This window comes from Cydia splendana, chromosome 26 (genome assembly GCF_910591565.1).
Source record: "Cydia splendana chromosome 26, ilCydSple1.2, whole genome shotgun sequence".
Taxonomy (NCBI): domain Eukaryota; kingdom Metazoa; phylum Arthropoda; class Insecta; order Lepidoptera; family Tortricidae; genus Cydia; species Cydia splendana.
In genome coordinates, this window is record NC_085985.1 from 4,118,494 (window position 1) to 4,139,836 (window position 21,343).

The 21,343-nt window shown below is 38.4% G+C and overlaps 1 protein-coding gene and 1 long non-coding RNA gene across 3 annotated transcripts in view; one reads left to right on the forward strand and one right to left on the reverse strand.

Annotated features, from left to right (window-relative positions):
* The window catches only part of LOC134803477 (uncharacterized), a 57,741-nt gene that overhangs the window by 15,486 nt on the left and 20,912 nt on the right, over positions 1 to 21,343 (reverse strand). The window lies entirely within an intron of this gene.
* Positions 1 to 21,343, forward strand: part of LOC134803253 (transferrin-like) — a 43,083-nt gene that overhangs the window by 15,049 nt on the left and 6,691 nt on the right. For both annotated transcript variants that reach the window (XM_063775985.1, XM_063775986.1), the window contains exons 8-11: positions 1,894 to 2,066; positions 2,893 to 3,020; positions 3,579 to 3,691; positions 4,748 to 4,905. In XM_063775985.1, the coding sequence (XP_063632055.1) occupies positions 1,894 to 2,066; positions 2,893 to 3,020; positions 3,579 to 3,691; positions 4,748 to 4,905 (572 nt within the window). The remainder of the gene's footprint in view (positions 1 to 1,893; positions 2,067 to 2,892; positions 3,021 to 3,578; positions 3,692 to 4,747; positions 4,906 to 21,343) is intronic.

The following is a 21,343-nucleotide window of genomic DNA, read 5'->3' on the forward strand; positions in this document are numbered from 1 at the left end:
TCAGTTATGCCTCCTCATTCTATCTGTAGTGGAAAAGTAGGATATACGATTCAAAACTTGTCAAAAATCGATGAAAACCTTTTTATTTTTGACATCTGTGGGACATCATCTCAACGTAAGTGTTACTCTGAAACCACGTCAGTAGTTAGAAAACGTTATTTAGATATTAGATAGATTTATGAATAAAATTTGAACAGAATGTTTTCTTTTTTTTTAAAGCCCTCTAAGACCTCCATGGACTCATTTACTTATGACTTTTTTCAGTTAGCATTATTAAGTTAAGTCCAAGCTGCGAAGAAACCATATTTTCAATATAGAAATTATTATTCTTTATAAATGTGGTCGGACTGCAAAAACTGCCTGGCTAAGGTGAGGCCGACCAAGACATACGTTAACAGGCTTATTTTAGCTATTATAATCCGTTTGTTTCATTCTATTTTTCGATGAGGTAAATTGTAGCTCTCACGTGGTACCACAAAATTGGTCGGACACAGGAACCTGCCAACACAGGATTTGGCCAACCACTTTTTTTTTACTGTCCTCAAAGGCAGCTATTGTACCATACAAGTTTCATACGATTTTTCGATAAATTTTTTTTGATGATTTTTGTATAAATTTGGTCGGACTGCAAAAACTGCCAGGTTAAGGTGAGGCCGACCAAGACATACGTCAACAGGCTTATTTTAGCTATTATAATCCGTTTGTTTCATTCTATTTTTCGATGAGGTAAATTGTAGCTCTCACGTGGTACCACAAAATTGGTCGGACACAGGAACCTGCCAACACAGGATTTGGCCAACCACTTTTTTTTTACTGTCCTCAAAGGCAGCTATCGTACCATACAAGTTTCATACGATTTTTCGATAAAAAATTTTTGATGTTTTTTTTATAAATTTGGTCGGACTGCAAAAACTGCCAGGTTAAGGTGAGGTCGACCAAGACATACGTCAACAGGCTTATTTTAGCTATTATAATCCGTTTGTTTCATTCTATTTTTCGATGAGGTAAAATTGTAGCTCTCACGTGGTACCACAAAATTGGTCGGACACAGGAACCTGCCAACACAGGATTTGGCCGACCACTTTTTTTTTACTGTCCTCAAAGGCAGCCATCGTACCATACCAATTTCATACGATTTTTCGATAAAAAAATTTTGATGATTTTTTTTATAAATTTGGTCGGACTGCAAAAACTGCCAGGTTAAGGTGAGGCCGACCAAGACATACGTCAACAGGCTTATTTTAGCTATTATAATCCGTTTGTTTCATTCTATTTTTCGATGAGGTAAATTGTAGCTCTCACGTGACCCAATAAATCTGGTCGGACTACAAAAACTGCCAGGCTAAGGTGAGGCCGACCACTTTTTTTTTACTGTCCTCAAGGTCAGGTATACTACCATACAAGTTTCATTCTATTTTTCGATGAGGTTTTTTTTGATGAATTTTTGTCCAACGTTTTTGCCATTTGTACAAAATCTGCCAGGTTAAGCCTAGGCCGACCAAGTGCGTTGGAAGCTACTAAATGTCAGGTACCTCTACAGGGTAGGTATATTCTATTTTTTGATGAGGTTTGTTTCATGCAGCCGGCCACCGGACTATTTCATAAGTATTGAGGATATGGACCAGACTCCATACTAAAGTACCCATGGTCCTTTTGGGTGTCAGTTTTGTAACGGTCGTTAAATCGATAGTCCCCGTGATTCTGAGTAGAAATAACCCAATAGGTGATGGATTTTCGAAAAAAAGTACCTATATGGTACACTTTTAAGTAAAAATGCCCGTATATTGAATTTGTATGCATCTGTAATCTATAATAAATAAAAATTCAATAATTGAACCCAATAAAATAATATACGGTGTCATAGACAAACTAAACATACTCTACAATTCCCAGTGCCCGAGCCAACGAGATCCAGACCAACCTCCGCACCTGGTGGCCCACAGGCAGCAACCCCTCGGACAACTCCTGGCGCTCCACGCTCTACTCAGTTCTGGTGCCGCAGTCCTCAACCGCGCATGTCACCATGGAGGATACTCTGCTGTCACCCGCCAACTTTACTCAGACTAGTAAGTCCTCATCATCATCATTCTAGCCTTCAGTCGCCCACTGCTGAGCATGGGCCTGTCTTCGTGTACGCCGCTTATCCCGGTCCTGGGCTAGTCTCATCCAAAAGTGTCCTGCGATTTTCAGAATGTCATAGTAAGTAAGTACAAAGGCCGAAGAATCCTGAAGGGAGAAATGTCAGGTCCTTAAGCACTCTAGGCCGACCATTTAACTCAGTCCTCGCCTGCGCGGTACGGGGGCGACGGGGCGGGACGACTAAGGGTGGCGGGGAAGGCGCGAGCGGCAGGCGTACGGCGCCCGCACCTTCCCCGCCCCGTCGCCCCCGCACCGCACAGGCGAGGACTGAGTTAAGCGGTCGGTCCTAGTTAAGGACCTGACATTTGAACTGGACCTTCCATCTACGCTGTTGAGCTACTTTTAAGAGAATCAACGCGCAGGAAGGAACGGAGAATTAATGTGACGTCATTAAGGTCATATTTCTCGCCTCAAAGTAATGCAGCAAACGTTTAGTTTGCATTTATAATAACGTTTTGTCTAGTTGAGGTTTTTCATGTTTTTCTCCAGACCAATAAATGATATAAAGAACAATTAGCTACATATATTTGCTGAGTCCAGTTTATTCATCTTCAACTACGGCCCGTTCTATTTCGTTGCGAAAATCTAGCGTAACGGCTTGGCAGTAGTTTTATCAGGTGCAGGTGTTTCCTTCCTATGTGGTAGTGCGGGAATATCTCTGCGGACAACTCCTCACAAGCTGAAACTCATCACAAAAACGAAAACATGCAAAGTTGCAAACCTCGAAGAAATAACCTTAACTTTGTTACACAGGCCGCCCGCTAACAAGCATCGACAGCGCAACAACCTGCGTGCCTCCTCGCGTGTGGTGCACCGTCACAGCTCAGGAGCTAGCCAAGTGCAACTGGGTGCGAGCTGCCGCTTACAGCCTGGGAATCAAGGTTTGTGAACCACTCTACACTTACAAACCTGTTCCGTTTCACGTACAGTAGGAAACGAAATGTCACCCTAAAATCCTCTTTTCCCTTCCATCCGTCGCATTTTACACACGCCGGATATCAATTCGTTTCTAAGAACTCGAAATATTAGTTGATATTTACAACTTATAAGGAAAAATTCAGAAATCTGGGTTGAAAGATTAGATGTCATTTTCATTGATTGGCCTTGAACTCAAGAGCACGCCAGATCTATCTCCACTCTATCCACCCACCGATAAGTAGGATCAACTACAGGACGGCGTCCAGTTGGTTGACTCAAGTATGCTCTTCAGTCCGATCTTCTCCCATTGTTTCGAAAAATATCCACGCACCTAGCGGCCTAGCCAAGGTGACAATCGCTTGCGCTTCGCCATCGAATCGCTTTGTGTCTCTCTATCACTCTTCCATAATAGTGTAACAGTCACAGTGCGTTTCGTTCGCTACGGAGCGTTAGCGATTGGCATGTTGTCTACGGGGCCTGATATTGTAAATCTGCTTAATACAAACGTTCTTTGTTTCCAGCCATCAATCTCATGCGTGCAACGTTCTGACACCTTCCAATGCCTGCGAGATGTGCGAGACCGCAACGTTGACTTTATAGCCACTGCCTCCAACTACGGATACCTGGCTAGACAGTAAGTGTAAATCATCTAATAGAGTGATATAAGTAAAAAAAGAGTGGTAACTCCATACATCCGTTTTCTTACCAAAACGCGCGTTATTTCGTAGTCGACATCTAACGTCAAGTAGTGGAACTATCAGTACCCCTAATGGACACCAGATGTCACAAATGTAGCTAAAGACGAAAAATGTATTAGTAAAACAATTTACAACTAATATTATAAGCAGAAGGGGTTGAAAATAGACATCCAGTTAATCCGGTTACAATATTAGCTGAAAATTGATGAGCATTAGAGTTTTTGTTCGCCAAGACATCTATTGGCAACTAGCAGTACTGATATATTCCGCTACATGTCACTATATAGATGTCGACTACGTAATAAACGCGTTATAAAATATACGCGTTTTGGTAAGAAAACTGATGTATGGAGTTACCATTCGTTCTTTAAAACATCGTAAAGTTATAATATACTTACTAGTAAAATCAGGATTCGTCCAGCTTTCAGATTTCACATCCACGTCAAATCAACAGTTGATTTTATTGCATGTTGATTCTATCAAGTGTTGATTCGATCTACTGTGGATTAATATCATTTGGTACAACCAAAACTCAACTCTGAAGTCGGGGTGGGTTGGTTTGATTGTCACCTAACTGTGGATTGCTAATACCACATTTTAACATTGTACGTATTACGTATTCGAGAACTTACGATTTTTCCACTTCGAGCAACACCGGCTTCCGACACGTCGTTTTTCCCACATCAACGATCAACACGATACGTCAAACGTCGCTTGTCGAATAGGGATTCTATAATACCTTTAAACGAGCAATTCTTGTTTATTTATTTATATACAATATTTATTATTTATATATATATTTCGGGGATCTCGGAAACGTCTCTAACGATTTCAATTAAATTTCCTATATGGTGGTTTACGGGGGCGATAAATTGATCTAGCTAGGTCTTATCTCTGGGAAAACGCGCATTTTTGAGTTTTTATATGTTTTCCGAGCAAAGCTCGGTCTCCCAGATATTATGTATTATAATTGTTTTGTGGTAAACTTACAGACACTTCAGCCTGACACCAGTGAAGCTCGTTCAGAACCTGCACTCCGATCCAAATTCCTTCTCTCGAGTAGTAGCTTTAGTGAGAAACAACTCGGACATCACCCGCTTCGAGAACCTTCGCGGCAGGAAGGCCTGCTTCCCTGAATATGGAGGAATCTGTAAGTACATATAGACCGACCGCTTAAATGAGTCCTCGCCTGCGCGGTACGGGGGCAACGGGGAAAGGTGGGTCCACACTTGTGACAATTTACCGAACATTATCCCGTGACCGTATCAGAAACACGTGTCAGTACCATTAATGTGGACGTCTTTTTGTTACAACAATTGTCACAAGCTACAGTTACGATTCAATCCATTCCGAACACTGGAAGAAACTACTGAACACAGAATAAACGGCAGGACAATGTAGGGAGTTACGATCTACTAGCCGGGGCCAGTGTGGACGCTGGTCTGTGTACTGTCACACATCTAAAGTCACGTGCTACGAGCCGATCCACCGAGAGTCGGTTTTTTCAAAGGATTTTCGCTATTGTCCGTGACTAGGAGACATCCACACTTGCATTTATGGCACGTGTCGAAGTACACCAGATGAAACAGGTACTGACATGGGGTAGGAGTGGATCACGTCGTGACGTGTGCCGGTCGGTACGTCCCCCGCCCGCACCTCGCCGCCGCGCTGTTCAATCATTCACGCAGCACACGCATGTGTGTGTGTGGGTGAGAGAGTGGTGTGTGTATGTATGTGTGTGTGAGAGAGAGAGAGAGTGTGTGTGTGTGTGTGTGTGTGTGTGTGTGTGTGTGTGTGTGTGTGTGAGAGTGTATGTGTGAGTGTTTGTGTGAGTGTTTGTGTGTAAATGTGTGTGAGAGAGCATGTGTGTGTGTGTGTCTCTGTGTGTGTGTGTGAGAGAGAGAGTGGGTGAGAGTGGTGTGTGTGTGTGTGTATGTGTGTGTGTGTGTGTGAGTGTTTATGTGTGTGTGTGTGTTAGTGAGTGTTAACGTGTGTGTATGTGAGTGTTTATGTGTGTGTGTGTGTGTGTGTGTGTGTGTGTGTGTGAGAGAGAGAGAGAGAGAGAGAGAGAGAGTGTGTGTGTGTATGTGTGTGTGTGTGTCGATGAAAGCGAGTGGTAGCGGTACGAATCCACTTCCACCGATCGTGATCTAACGTACAACCTAGATCGTCCACATTTAGCGTAACATGTCCTGTAGCGATGCCACGTAGTCCGGTCCGTCATCATGTCGTCACAAGTGTGGACCCACCTGAAGGTGCGGGCGGCAGGCGTACGGCGCCCGCACCTACCCCGCCCCCGCACGTCGACCTACCCCGGCGCCCCAGTACCGCGCAGGCGAGGACTCATTTAAGCGGTCGGTCTATAGATTCCTATTAAAGACAGTTTGCCTGACGATTGTGGCTTTAGTGAGAAACGGTTTGTACATTAGGCAGGCCTGGCTTCTCTTACCTCCTAAGGCCCACGGTCTTACCTAACTTCAGTTCGATGATTTCTTCATTTTCCAACAACGCAAAATCAACTCTATTTCCTACCCTATAGGTTCAAATTTTAGTGGCAAATTTTGTATGACATCTGGAAGTTATCACTATCACTGACACTTTTCCCTCCTGGATTTAGTGAAAAACGGCTCGAACATATCTCGCTTTGAGAACCTTCTCTCGTATACTTACATTTAGATCTTCTGTAAAGAAAGAAAGAAAGAAGAAAGAAGATGTATTTATTGCCACAGCAGCGAATACAGAACACACAATATTTAAAAAAAGAAGTTGTGACTAGTCGTATGCCTATTGCCTAGTATTGGCCTCATTTTGCATTACAAAACACATAAAATAGTAGGAAATACCTTGTAATACTAATGTCCCTTGCGGTCGCATATTTCGTTCATGATTCCATTGAATATTCTAACAATTGGAACTTGAAGCACTTGATTCCATGTTTCATTATTTATCAGATGCATTTTTGTTTAATTAATTCTTATTTTAGCTTAGAAATAAACAAAATAAGCCTTCAGAAAACAACCAACAACAAATAGTATTGAGTTGACAGTGACATTAATGACAGCTCGACGTTCCGTTACGCTGAAGCCCTAGTACAATTTCGAAACATGAAATTAAAATTCGTAAGACAAAAATAAATATTATAATAATTAACGCTCTAGATCCCAGATGGCTTAAATAATATATTTGATACTAATAAACATAAAATACTTCAATACAGAGACGATTTTCAGAAATAAACTTAAAATATCTCAAAGTAAAATAATGTTAACAAATTCGTACGTGATGTTTTCGAACGTTCTCTGCTGCCTATGTGTGCGTAGACGTCATTAAAATTAGCTCCATCTTTCTCTAAACTGCATGAATGAAAGGGACATGATTTATACTTTGCAGTAAGCAATTGTGAACGTTAATATTTAAGGAATATGGCTTAGTAAACAAAATGGAGCTTATGATCTTTCTTCTAACGTCGTTACATGCCACGAGGCTAATAACTTCTTCCTCAGTTCTGGTGCCCTGGTATTTTTGGAATAGCGTTTGTCTCTATAAGTCACTGTTATGTCACTATTGTGTCGCCGGTTATGTCACTATTGTGTCACCGTTTATGTCACCAATTTGTCGCCGATATGTCGCCGTTATGTCGCCGATGGGTCGCCATAATGTCGTGGGTCCCTAATAGGTCGCCAATACGTCGCATGTCGCCAGTACGGCGCATGTCGCCAATGGGGCCCCAGAATGTCTCATCTTGTCGCCGGCATGTCACTATTAGGACGCTAGTATGTCGCGGGACGCCAGTATGTCACCGTTTAATCGCCAATATGTCGCATAGTCGCCGGCTCGTCGCTAGAAAAAGGTATAAAAGGCGGAGCGGACCGTCGACTCGGATCATTCATTCTTCAACCATCGGACTAGCAGTGACTCTGGTTTTCGGGCGTAACGTAATACTGGTAAGTGAAGTTACTCTGCTACTTTTTCTGTGTTTGTTTTTGCTTGGAATTATCCTGGTAAATTTAAACTTAGAATTTGTGTCTGTGTTTGGTTTTACGGAGACAATATCGTCGTAACGCTGGACATGGGCTGTTGTGGAGTTTCTTTACTGCCATGTATGGGATTTTAGTTATTGTGAGGTTTCCTACACTGTGTGTTCTGAGTGCTGTCATATTATGCAGTGACAATGTCGTTGCATGGCCGGGGCTTGGAATAGTGTCTGTGTTTGGTTTTGCGGGAAGAAATTCTCGTAACGTTAAATATAGATGACAGTGTTTAAGGGAATTTCACTTTTCACTAACTCATAGTTTAATTTAGTGATAACTTAGTTTTTTAGTGTTTTTCTATGGGGTATTTTTGCTATTTTAAAAGCCAGATCATTGTTTGGACTAACAGTTTGTCCAGCTAAACATTCACTCCGCCTAACGGTGCCAAAGGATTGGATGGTTAGGAGTCTATTGCTTCAAGTTTGAGAGGACTTGGCGTCTCTTCTATATCAACATAAGAGACGAATTATCTCACTAGTCTCAAGGCCCAGCTGTTTAGACGGATGTGGGGACGTCACGTGCGCGTCATTGGGTGTAAATCCTGCCCACTGAAGTCGACAGTAATTGAGACTAGGTCTCCTATTAAATTTATTTATATATTTCTGTGCTCCGGTTCATGCTAGTGCTGGTTGCGGGGAAAGGCTACTGTCGTGACTGATATTACACTTAGTCTTTGTTGCGGCAGAGTTTCCCTCGTGATTGGTGCGTGTGTGTGCTAGGGTACTGATACTCTTATATACACGGAATAGGGCGACTTATTCTTATCCACCATGCCCGCGGGCGATAAGGAGGGAGTCAAATACACTGGCCTGTAGGTTGCCTTCTCGGTTTCGCCTGCCGAACTATACAGCTTCTCGTAGGGACCACACTTGCGTATATTACAAAGCATTAGGTCGATGGTAAGAACGAACTATGCTTTGAATGTACTAGATTAGGGACAATGGGTAGAGTTAGGGTAGAATCACACACTCATTTGTTTATTAGGGTCCTTTTTAGTTCTGGTTTATACAATTGATATGGTTGATATATATTTCTCTTTAATGGTTTAAAAATATGGTTTCTTAATCTTAAAATACGAGTGTTTAAAAGGTGAAGGGTTCATCTGCCTAAATCTTCCTAATTTCTAATTTATATGGGGATCATTAACGGCTTATAAATTTTTATTTTTCATTTCTGGTTGTCTGGTGTAGGGACGAAGTACTGAGTAATACAATCAGGTATTTACAACATAATCTCTTAATTATCAATCTGGATCTAGGAACGCAGACTATTCTGGGATTGAAGAACGGTTTGCTTTAGGTAATCTTTGTCAGGCAAGAGCAGTACAAAGGATACATTGAGTGAATACTCAATTTCGGCCTCGATTAAACATAATAATTAGTGAATAAACTCGGTACTTCGTTTATACATCTAGAAAACTAGGAATTCTGTTTAGATTATCAGCTCTGGGAAATGGGACTAAGGGATTAGCATCCCTAGCTTTTGAATATAAAAAAGATAAGTAATTATGATGACTGATGGATACTTTGACACTTCTTTTCATCATCATCTAGGTGCGCTTAGGTTACGAAGTGTTGGTCATAGCCCTTCTGGCTAAACTGGTAGGGTAGGTGTTCCGATTAATACTTGCAAATCGGACTAAGAGCTTCCAGACCTGCATCGGGCGTACGGAGCAGCACGTGTGATTAAATCACACATCGTTTAGAAGATGATAGTTAATTATAATTAATCTTGAAATGCTAGGGTGTAAAAGAGCTTATCTCAGGAGTGCTGCTTCTATGTTATCCCGGAAGCTTAATAGGTGTGGCAGGATTTTACCAACAACATTTTTATATATTTTATATCATCATATATGCTGCAATACTTAAATACATTATAGTAAATTTTACACCATCATTTACGTTGCACTAATAAATTCTGAATAATTTTCTATTTCTCTGAATAATTTTCTTTAGATTATTTCTTACTTCCATAAATAATTATCTTATTACCATAAATATCTGTTCTCAAAATCTAGGTAATAATAAATAAAGTCGAGTCCAAAATTTAGCTGATACTCATTAAAGAATTTGAGGTTACCGCGGTTCACTTCAGAGGGGTCCTAACTACTAGCTAGACGATCACATGGCCATATTTAGGGGTATATCTAAAGGGGGTGTTCATATTACGAGTAGGTAAGTAAGTAGTAAGTAGGTAAGAAGGGGCGGGAGGTACATTTTGGTGAGTCCGTGACGCAGGATGTAGTTTACCTGTGTTACTACGGTTTTTTAAGGTATATCTATGTAAAAGTAGCCTTTCAGGCTACATTTTGTTGTACGTGAAATGGAATGGGTACACTTGATTTTGGACTCTGCTTTTATTACGGGTTTAAATAAAAGTCATGAAGCATTAATTTTATTATTCAATAGTTATTATGTACACGTGGAAAGGTCTTAAATAAAAGTCATGAAACATTAAGTTTATTATTCAATAGCTACTATGTACAAAAAAAAAAAACTATTACTATACTATTACTGTAGTAAGGGTTACTATCCGCAGGCGAAAACAACGTAATTATCTTAGTCGGTTTATTTATTACAACACTAACTATGTACAATTACTCATAACTTGTGCGTGGCTGCTGTGACCTCAGCAGGGGTATGCACTTATGCAGCCAACCAAGCATTAATCTTCTCCTAACATTTAAAAACTATCGGTAATTTGCATCTCGGATATCAAGATTCTACGTTGACACGTCGTTGGCGCGTTCTATCTCGGAGGTGGCGCCATCTCTTGACGAGTTTGGTACTACATTTTTACTCGTTCTCGGCGCGCCGTAATTAGGGATTTACTTTCATATTCCTCAGCTTAATATGTTTGTCATCACTACTTTAGATCCATCTTCTTGCTTCTTTGATATCTGAAAATTAAAGTAACAGAATTAAAGCCCATGTAGTATAACATTAGCACTTATTAACGCTTATTTTAAGCGAAAAGAATCAGACTTATTTCTCGTGCGCCATAGATTAATTAAGGAATTAGCTTCATTGCAGGTACCAATAATAAATAAATATATATTCTAGGGACAATCTTTCACATATCAACTTGGCGTCGGGCTAGGCAAAGTTTGTAATGCTGGTACTAGGCGGCGCAGTACATACTTGTATAGATAAATACATACTTAGATTAACAAATAATGTCCATGACTTGGAAACGCATATTCGTGGTAGACGAGCCTTTGCCAGGCATCATTTGTAGACATACTTCAGGTTGGGTTAGGAGGCTGTTACCATAGTCTAGAGATAAGATTAGTTTACCTAAGTTAGCCTAGGATGTGGTCAGATAAGATATCTAGTTGTGTAAGCACATATACTTTAGTAGAAAAATCATGGGGGCGTGAAACTGTTCATTTCACGTAGGCTTTCTTGAAATATTAAAGAACCGGGGGCGTATTAAAAATATATACATTAGTTGTAAAATTATGGGGGCGTGTAATTGTTCATTTACACGCAGGAATACTAAGCCACTGGGGGCGTATTTCACAACTTTCATATTCTCCCATCTTAAATGTCGGCAATGCATTTGCAACCACTCTGGTTATGCGAGGGAACAGTAATCATTCACCACCGGGTAATTTGTCTGTTATTTTGCCTTCTATATCATAAAAAATAAATAGTTGTAGGTACTTATATGTCAGAACATCGGAGTTCCATCTTTGTTACATGCTTTGTTTACTGATAAGCTGTCACTATAATAAAACATCATACATCATCTAATGGTCCTACATAGGCCTGTCAATCATAGAGTAAGAGTAAGAAACAGATATTACAGATAATTCTGTTAGGTTTTATTTGCTTCACGTGTGGGTCCGAATGACAACCACACATGCTAGTAATAAGTTTAAATTTCATTAATGTACGAAAACATCATACATTTGCTACCGTAGGATAAGAAAAATGAGCATATATGTATGTATGAGCTTGGATTTGAATAGGAAATAGTATGTTAAGACTATTTTTAGGCCAATTTATGGATATGTAGGTTAAAAAAAACAGTAATAGTACATGCTGCAATCACTATTGGAGCATAAGTAGAACATACACATTGGTATGAAAGTTTATCTACATATTTTTCAGTACGGAACCCTAAGAGTCACAACCTTCATCGAGAACAGCGCTGAGATATGTATAGTTTACTGGTTATAGTTATTACTATTATTTACAAGGACTTTTGCGAGCTGCCTTGTGAACCTCATTGTCATTTTTCAAAGCCGCTCAAATAATTTCATGAAAATCATTTGAGAAATGCAACACGCCAATTAGTTGGACGAACAGCGCAAGACATATTTGTAGTATGAAGGTAGCCTGTTAACTTAGGATCACAGTACAGTTCTGCTGACGGTACTTTTTATTGTATTTTGATTGCGATCAAGTAATAGTTAGTCGGTAAGCTAGCACGCTAGTACCTACGCTCTGCAACACGTTTGCTATTTTCTTTCTTGTATTCATTGAAGGTTAGAGCGACTTTAGCAGCAAAATTCTTGAGATGCCGCCATCGAACAGGAGTGTTAAAGTATCAGCAGTCAGAGGTTCTTGGTAGCCTGGAATAAAATAGACAAGTATTAGGGAAAATTCAGAGAAAAGAGTTGAATGAGTACAGTAATAGTAGTAAAATATCAACAGTCATACACTCGAGGGGGCGCGTCATTATTTTATTAATAAACACGCTCATGAGAAATATTAGGTTTCACAAAAGTAGATTAGGCAGTAGTAAATTCTTCAAAATAAAAAAAAATAATAAATAAAAAAGTTTGAGAATCTTTGCCTTACAGGGCACATTTCCATAAAGTTAGGTCACAAATAAGCTAGATAAAGTTACTTAGTCAACAATATAATAGGTTATAAATAAGGCTAATGACAGTTTTCATATCTCCGATCGTTCTTCCGAAACCTCTTCGCTCATTTTTTTTTAAATATTAGAGTCAAATATAAGTCATGAGCTATTTTAGGCTTATAATAAGTCTAGTATTTATATAGTGCAATAAAATACCTGTCATAACTGGAGACAGTCTATAGATGTACATTGAAGGCAGGCATAGTGTTACTGCGGAGCGATGCTAGTTCTCTAGGAACGCTGGAATTGATAAAGTATAAAAGTTAGCTAGAGTAGGGTATATTTAAGAAAACCTATTTATAAGTCTCATTAAAAGTGTTTATTATTTACCACAAGTAGGGTCTTCACAGTCAAGATAAAAAAATAAATCTTTTTTATTTTTATTTTTGAGAGCTATGAAAGTTTTTCAAACTTTATTTTTTCTAGGTACATATGTTATAGTAGCTTTCTAGTAGCATGTGTGTCATACTTACTAGGGGACTGTCGAAGACTCGGAAGAACCAATGAAGGCATCAATGGGAATTTGCTCCGCTCACTGACAACTAGGTATCGGGCAAGCCATCAGAGTTGTTTTCAGTTGCTGAAAAATAACAGCCTATATTGTAAGATTTATTGCAAAAAGAGGCATATTTATGACAGGACTGGGGTTAGGCCCACATATTGTATCAAATTTACCAGAAGACTGCGGGATCCTTTTGTAAAGAAAATACATATTTATTAACAAATTTTCATTACCATGCAAGAAATCTTGTTTATTTTTAGTTGACATTATCATATAATTATATTTTTAATATATTTCGCTCTTCTAAATTCAAAAAGTTAATATTTCCGAAAAAAAATTGAGCCGGGTCATCTTTTTAGTGTTAACATTTTTCAAATTCCAAAAACAGTAGGGTCAAACTAGTGAGTCTAATAGTAGAAATATCATACTTACGTTTCACAGTTGTTTTGATTCATCGAAAATAGCAAGGGAGTCTTCACAGCAAAATTTCAACTTCTTTTCTTTCAATAACAATATATGTATACCGGGTTTCATTCTAATAAAGTTGTCAGCTTGCTGAAAAATCAAATATACTTTGTAAATCTTATTGCAGCAGAAAACATGTAGTGAAGAACAGATATTACATTGGACAGACAGCATAAAGTCAAAAATCAACATGTCTTTCCTTTAATACTGATTTTTACTTTGATCACTTTCAAATTTTCAGAAAGAAATGTGTTGCTGAACAAAGAATAAAAATAAGGCAACTCACTACATTAGGTCATCACAAGCAGAACCATACGACAACTAGGAAAGCTTTAATGTTTGTTTGTATTGAATAGGACGGAATAAAAAGCAGATTTATTGATAGATAGGTCAATTTGTGATCAATTATTTTCCACTGATTGATATTCTAATAAGTGAAACAGCTTTTAAATGGCAGTAACTTGTTTAAAGAAAGAAGAGGAATAAAATCTTACCTTTGTTTGAAGCAACAGTTTCCACATTTAAGTGCATTTCATTCACAGTATCGACAGCTAGACTCATTACACATCCTTTGTACTAGATAGTTCAAACACTAGGTCATAGTTATGGACACTAGGTTCACAGAAAAATAGTAGACGCAAGCTGAGAAAAGGGTCGGCCATGCGGCGGCGAAGCGGAGCTTTCACTTCATTCGTTTTATATTAAATTCTTCAAGGGGCTATATTTTGGAAACCATTGGGGCATTCTTGGAGGCAATCCTTGCTTGTTACATCGGGTAAAACTTGCGTCGTGGTATTTTACTGTAGGCGTTTCAATTTTGTTCTGAGCATGTTTTGAGCGATTGTCAAATGTTTAGGTATTTGATCAAAATGTCGCCGGTAACTGAGGTAATTTTAATTATTAACATCACGATTAGTTTACTTGTATTAAGGATAAATGTTTCAAAAAATAAGCATAATGGCGGATCTGAAATGACAGCAGTCAAAATTTGCCAAAGACAAAATTTCGTTTCACTCATGTTTCACTGTCAAACGTTTATAATTCAGTCTCGAATAGTGTTTCAAAACCAGTTATTCACGCCATCTATCGGAATTGTTGCTTAACAGGTCGTACTAAGAACCCGACCAAATTGAGTGGGTTGTGCTTAGTATGTTGCCAGGAGTATTAGGGCATGTTTTTGATTTTGTCGCATTGCATGGACGCACGCGCATCCGTTTACACTCTCGTTCCGTGTCTCGTTTCGCGGCTCGTCTCACCGCTTGTCTTGTACGCGATTGTAAATTGGTTATTAGTATTTGTCTATGCGTAAAAACTTGTTCACACGATCGATTTCATTTAATATTGACGATAATTAATAGATTGATTGCTAATTGTTTCTTTATAAACACAGATTGATACGGATTAATTCTTAGACAAAGAAATAAAGTAATTATGACCACTCTGGGATTATTAAAATAAAAAAAATTCTAAACATTATTTCATTCTCTTTCTGATATTTTTTTATCATGAAATATAGATGTCGTTAATAGTCTCAAAATCCATCTACAGCCTTCATGTTTACATCAAATTTTGACAATTCGGTTGGACCGGTCGGACGTTGAATGCGCAAGCTAAACAAGGAACGATTTTGCAAACAAGTTATTGTTTTATGAGAAAGTGTAGTGTTGTTTGGTTCAAAGTATGTGAAAATGAGTCCAATTTGTGATTATTTATGTGCGCGTGTGACGACATTTAGTGAATTTTGCAATTCTACGCGCCTTTCAAAGTGATGTATTTGAGCAAAAAGTTGCCAAACAATTACGACAACTACGTCGAAATTTGTGGCGATTGCTGAATATGACAACGAAGACTTGCTACAACTGTTGGACCAGGCAACCAGGACTCATTCGAGAATACAGGAAGAAAATATCTTATATACCAGACTAAAACCCATCACTGCAATCAATGCTTCAAGCATGGTTTACCTACGCGACAGTAAGCTCAACGAAGAAATACTATTGCTTCAATAAAGGTTCGAGATATAGGCGGACAAGGAGAAAACCAGGTGTAATGTAGACAATCATTGACACTCTCAACGATGGAAGATAAATAACACACTCGAAGGAACCTCTCTTCGCAAGTATGATAGAAGTCGAGGTGATTGCACAGGTCAAGGACAGTGGCGAAAGAAATAAATAGATCTTTAGGGAGTGCACAAGTGCCCATTATTCTCATTTTGCAATCACAAGAAACATAAGGTGTATGAGTGCATTTTGTAAGCAAAGTAGGTACGAAAATCATGTGGTTTTCAATTGCGGAAAAAAAAGTCGTGTAGTAACTTTATATTATAATTCCTTTATTCAATTAGGGTCTTAGGTTAGGATTTTACAATGTGAGTATAAAAGTAAAATATAAAAACACTTACAAAACATAACAAAAATATATAAACACATTATAAAAAACCATTATATTATAATGAATATTATTGTGTGCATCAGTGAGGTGTAATAGTGATTGAAAAAGTGGTGAAAATAGTGTACATCTGCAAGAAATGTGCATTCAACAAATAAACACGTAAGTAGAAAAATTTGACAAGCAAGTTAGTATGTACATATATAAAACGCATTATAGCTTGTTTACATTGTATAAAATAATGCTAAATTTGCATTAGGGTCTTTCAAGCTTTTCAATATTTGATGATTCAGTTATTAACACGTTTTCAGGAAATTCCATAATAATTTGTTCGTTGGTACATGCGTAGATATTTGCGTTATATTTTATGGGTTACCTGTTATAAATAAAATTCTTTTCTGTTAATCATTTTGTGTGTAAAACACTTGAAAAATAAAACAAAACAATAAAACACTATTATGAAAGCCATTGTTAAATTTGTCGCAACTTGTAACTCACCCGTGGTCTAGTGGATCTCAAGGTGGACAAATGTATGAAGATTATTTGAACGTGGAGTGGGTTCGAATCCCGGTGAGCAAATAAGTTTTGTTTTTTATGTTTAGTTTTTTTTTGGTTTTAATTTATTAGACTTGTTTGCAAGTTTATTAAGATACTTAGGATCCTTTTAGAACTTTATTTTATTTTATTTGTTTTAGTTCCGTGGTATGTTTTTCGTACAATATTTCTATACAAGTTATTTTGGATATGTACCTACGTGTAGTGTTATAAAACAAACTGGAGTTATGAATAAACTTACGTTCAATAGATTACTTTTACACAAGCGAATAATTGCACAATGTTTAGATAAATACTTACCTACTTACTCTTTATATCTAAGGTGGACTTATTACCTACCCAGCCCTTATAAAGCATTTGTATTTGTATTAGGAACACCTGGGTACTATTTCTTGAAATACCTGGATGTTCGCTCACGTATTTTTGATCACTCGCGCGGCATGTTTCAGAGTGCCTAGGCCTCCATTTTTAAGCGCTGACAGTGCATAAACGAGTCAGTAGGTCTCACAATAGTAATTTGAATACCATGTCTAATTGTATTGTGATTCGGGAGATTTCTTTTATAGGTACGTTAAATCAAACGGTGTGTGTTTTATGGTGTAATTAGACGTGTTAAAATATTTCCAAAACATTATAAATGTCATATTTGTTTTTTTTTTTTACTTATTTTATTTATTTATTTAAACTTTATTGCACAAAAAACCAATTAAAACGTACAAACTTAAGTCTTTTATTAAGTTATTTAACTTATTTGTGAGCATGTTTGCATTATTTTGGCTGGCCAATGAGCTAATTATATAGAGACAACGTACAAGTAGAGTCAATAATGTATGGATCTCATTACCGCTTTAGGTCAGTTTTTTATGTATTGGCTTTACCTGGTGATGGGGTATTGAGATTAGGGTCGTTTAAATGCCATACAATGTACGGTTATGGGCTTCTTATAGAGTGATAGTTAGACGTTAAAAAATAGCCGCGTGGACTGCCATGGTTTGGCAGCGGAATGGTTAAGCGCGTATCAAGTTCGACTCGTCATTGTCTGTATACTTCCGCGGTGGTTTATTGCATAGTAGGATGTCGATGCTGCGCGTTGAACGACAGTAAGAGAGCGAAAGATAGGTATTATAGAGAAATTAATCGCGGAGCGTTATCATAAAATCTAAAAACAAAAGTGCAGATTTTTTTTTATGTGCGTATCATTTGATTCTAATACTTAGTCAAAGTACTATTAACTAGTAATTACTAAATAAAAAATAAACAAACAAAATAAAATAATTAGTTGGAAAATTGAGGGATTTTAAAATCATCTGGGAATCATCTACATAAATGTTGGGATAGTGTGAGGCTAGGACAAAATGAGTATGTTTTTTTTTCTTCCTTTTCAAATGATTATGAGACAATAAATATATTTTATTTTTCTCGTTTTGATTACTAATCGATGCGTTGGCTGTCTGTAGAAATCAGTGTGAAAGTGTAATAGAGGAGGAATGAAAATGTGTGTGCATTGAGTGTTTATAGTTATGAGTCTGTGGTGATTTATGAAAGAGATGTATGATATGAGATGACGGATGTCAAGTGGATGTATGTACTTTTATTGGAAAGATTGGATTGATACAGATAGACAAAAGCTGGAGGGTAATCAAACTAGATTTGTCGGTATTTGCAGGGGAACAAACTGGGGAGGAGATGGGATACACAACTAGCCAGAAAAATCTTATCGGTAGGTTAAAATTTCGACCCATTCACAAGGGTAGTTTTTTATGGCTAGTACTACACAAGGTAATAAGACCCTTACGAAACCCACACACTCGTCTTGGGTGAGATATATCTGACACTCGACATATTTTGAGAGCCGGGAGCGTCTAAAAGGGCGAGGCTCTTTTCAATAGGTTAATTATATATTATGTTGCTTTCATCAATATAAGGTATAATAATAAGCAAATATTTAATTTGATATGGTCAATTTTTTTTTCAAACAAAAATATTTTTACTGTACCATATTGAGGTACTTACTTGTGTCAATTTTAAGTTTGTTTATATATAATAAAAAAAAAAACACCCAAACAAACTTAAAGGTTGGAGTATCTTATTCAAGTATGAGACATGCGCCAAGAAAACGTGGCTGAGGGTGATAAGGCAGTGAAATTCTGTTCGAATTTTGGCGATGGAACTTGAAAGCTTCGTACTTATAAAAAGGTCTCTTCGCTTTGCTTGGAGGGTTTTTGCTGTCTCATCAGATGCTCTTCTACGGAAGTGTACGGCGCAATTCGGGTAGAGACAAGAGTAATACTCGACGCGGCCGGGTTGAGCTAGCAAGAACGGGTTAATTAGTAGCCTGCCAGATCCACAACCTGGTATTACTGGTGAAGCGGGGTGGCTGAGGAAAGAGCTGTCACGGTTCATTGACGGAATTCTGATGAGCTAATTTCAGGGCTGAGTCACTAGCGGTCACCTAGTATTGAGACACACACTACACGTTTAGAAAAGGGGGGATATATCCGACTAATCTAGAGTAGATTGAAGTCTTTTACAAATTACTGTAGTAATTCATAAAACACTTAAATCGGGGGCGAACTGTGACTAGTCGTATGCCTATTGCCTAGTATTGGCCTCATTTTGCATTACAAAACACATAAAATAGTAGGAAATACCTTGTAATACTAATGTCCCTTGCGGTCGCATATTTCGTTCATGATTCCATTGAATATTCTAACAATTGGAACTTGAAGCACTTGATTCCATGTTTCATTATTTATCAGATGCATTTTTGTTTAATTAATTCTTATTTTAGCTTAGAAATAAACAAAATAAGCCTTCAGAAAACAACCAACAACAAATAGTATTGAGTTGACAGTGACATTAATGACAGCTCGACGTTCCGTTACGCTGAAGCCCTAGTACAATTTCGAAACATGAAATTAAAATTCGTAAGACAAAAATAAATATTATAATAATTAACGCTCTAGATCCCAGATGGCTTAAATAATATATTTGATACTAATAAACATAAAATACTTCAATACAGAGACGATTTTCAGAAATAAACTTAAAATATCTCAAAGTAAAATAATGTTAACAAATTCGTACGTGATGTTTTCGAACGTTCTCTGCTGCCTATGTGTGCGTAGACGTCATTAAAATTAGCTCCATCTTTCTCTAAACTGCATGAATGAAAGGGACATGATTTATACTTTGCAGTAAGCAATTGTGAACGTTAATATTTAAGGAATATGGCTTAGTAAACAAAATGGAGCTTATGATCTTTCTTCTAACGTCGTTACATGCCACGAGGCTAATAACTTCTTCCTCAGTTCTGGTGCCCTGGTATTTTTGGAATAGCGTTTGTCTCTATAAGTCACTGTTATGTCACTATTGTGTCGCCGGTTATGTCACTATTGTGTCACCGTTTATGTCACCAATTTGTCGCCGATATGTCGCCGTTATGTCGCCGATGGGTCGCCATAATGTCGTGGGTCCCTAATAGGTCGCCAATACGTCGCATGTCGCCAGTACGGCGCATGTCGCCAATGGGGCCCCAGAATGTCTCATCTTGTCGCCGGCATGTCACTATTAGGACGCTAGTATGTCGCGGGACGCCAGTATGTCACCGTTTAATCGCCAATATGTCGCATAGTCGCCGGCTCGTCGCTAGAAAAAGGTATAAAAGGCGGAGCGGACCGTCGACTCGGATCATTCATTCTTCAACCATCGGACTAGCAGTGACTCTGGTTTTCGGGCGTAACGTAATACTGGTAAGTGAAGTTACTCTGCTACTTTTTCTGTGTTTGTTTTTGCTTGGAATTATCCTGGTAAATTTAAACTTAGAATTTGTGTCTGTGTTTGGTTTTACGGAGACAATATCGTCGTAACGCTGGACATGGGCTGTTGTGGAGTTTCTTTACTGCCATGTATGGGATTTTAGTTATTGTGAGGTTTCCTACACTGTGTGTTCTGAGTGCTGTCATATTATGCAGTGACAATGTCGTTGCATGGCCGGGGCTTGGAATAGTGTCTGTGTTTGGTTTTGCGGGAAGAAATTCTCGTAACGTTAAATATAGATGACAGTGTTTAAGGGAATTTCACTTTTCACTAACTCATAGTTTAATTTAGTGATAACTTAGTTTTTTAGTGTTTTTCTATGGGGTATTTTTGCTATTTTAAAAGCCAGATCATTGTTTGGACTAACAGTTTGTCCAGCTAAACATTCACTCCGCCTAACGGTGCCAAAGGATTGGATGGTTAGGAGTCTATTGCTTCAAGTTTGAGAGGACTTGGCGTCTCTTCTATATCAACATAAGAGACGAATTATCTCACTAGTCTCAAGGCCCAGCTGTTTAGACGGATGTGGGGACGTCACGTGCGCGTCATTGGGTGTAAATCCTGCCCACTGAAGTCGACAGTAATTGAGACTAGGTCTCCTATTAAATTTATTTATATATTTCTGTGCTCCGGTTCATGCTAGTGCTGGTTGCGGGGAAAGGCTACTGTCGTGACTGATATTACACTTAGTCTTTGTTGCGGCAGAGTTTCCCTCGTGATTGGTGCGTGTGTGTGCTAGGGTACTGATACTCTTATATACACGGAATAGGGCGACTTATTCTTATCCACCATGCCCGCGGGCGATAAGGAGGGAGTCAAATACACTGGCCTGTAGGTTGCCTTCTCGGTTTCGCCTGCCGAACTATACAGCTTCTCGTAGGGACCACACTTGCGTATATTACAAAGCATTAGGTCGATGGTAAGAACGAACTATGCTTTGAATGTACTAGATT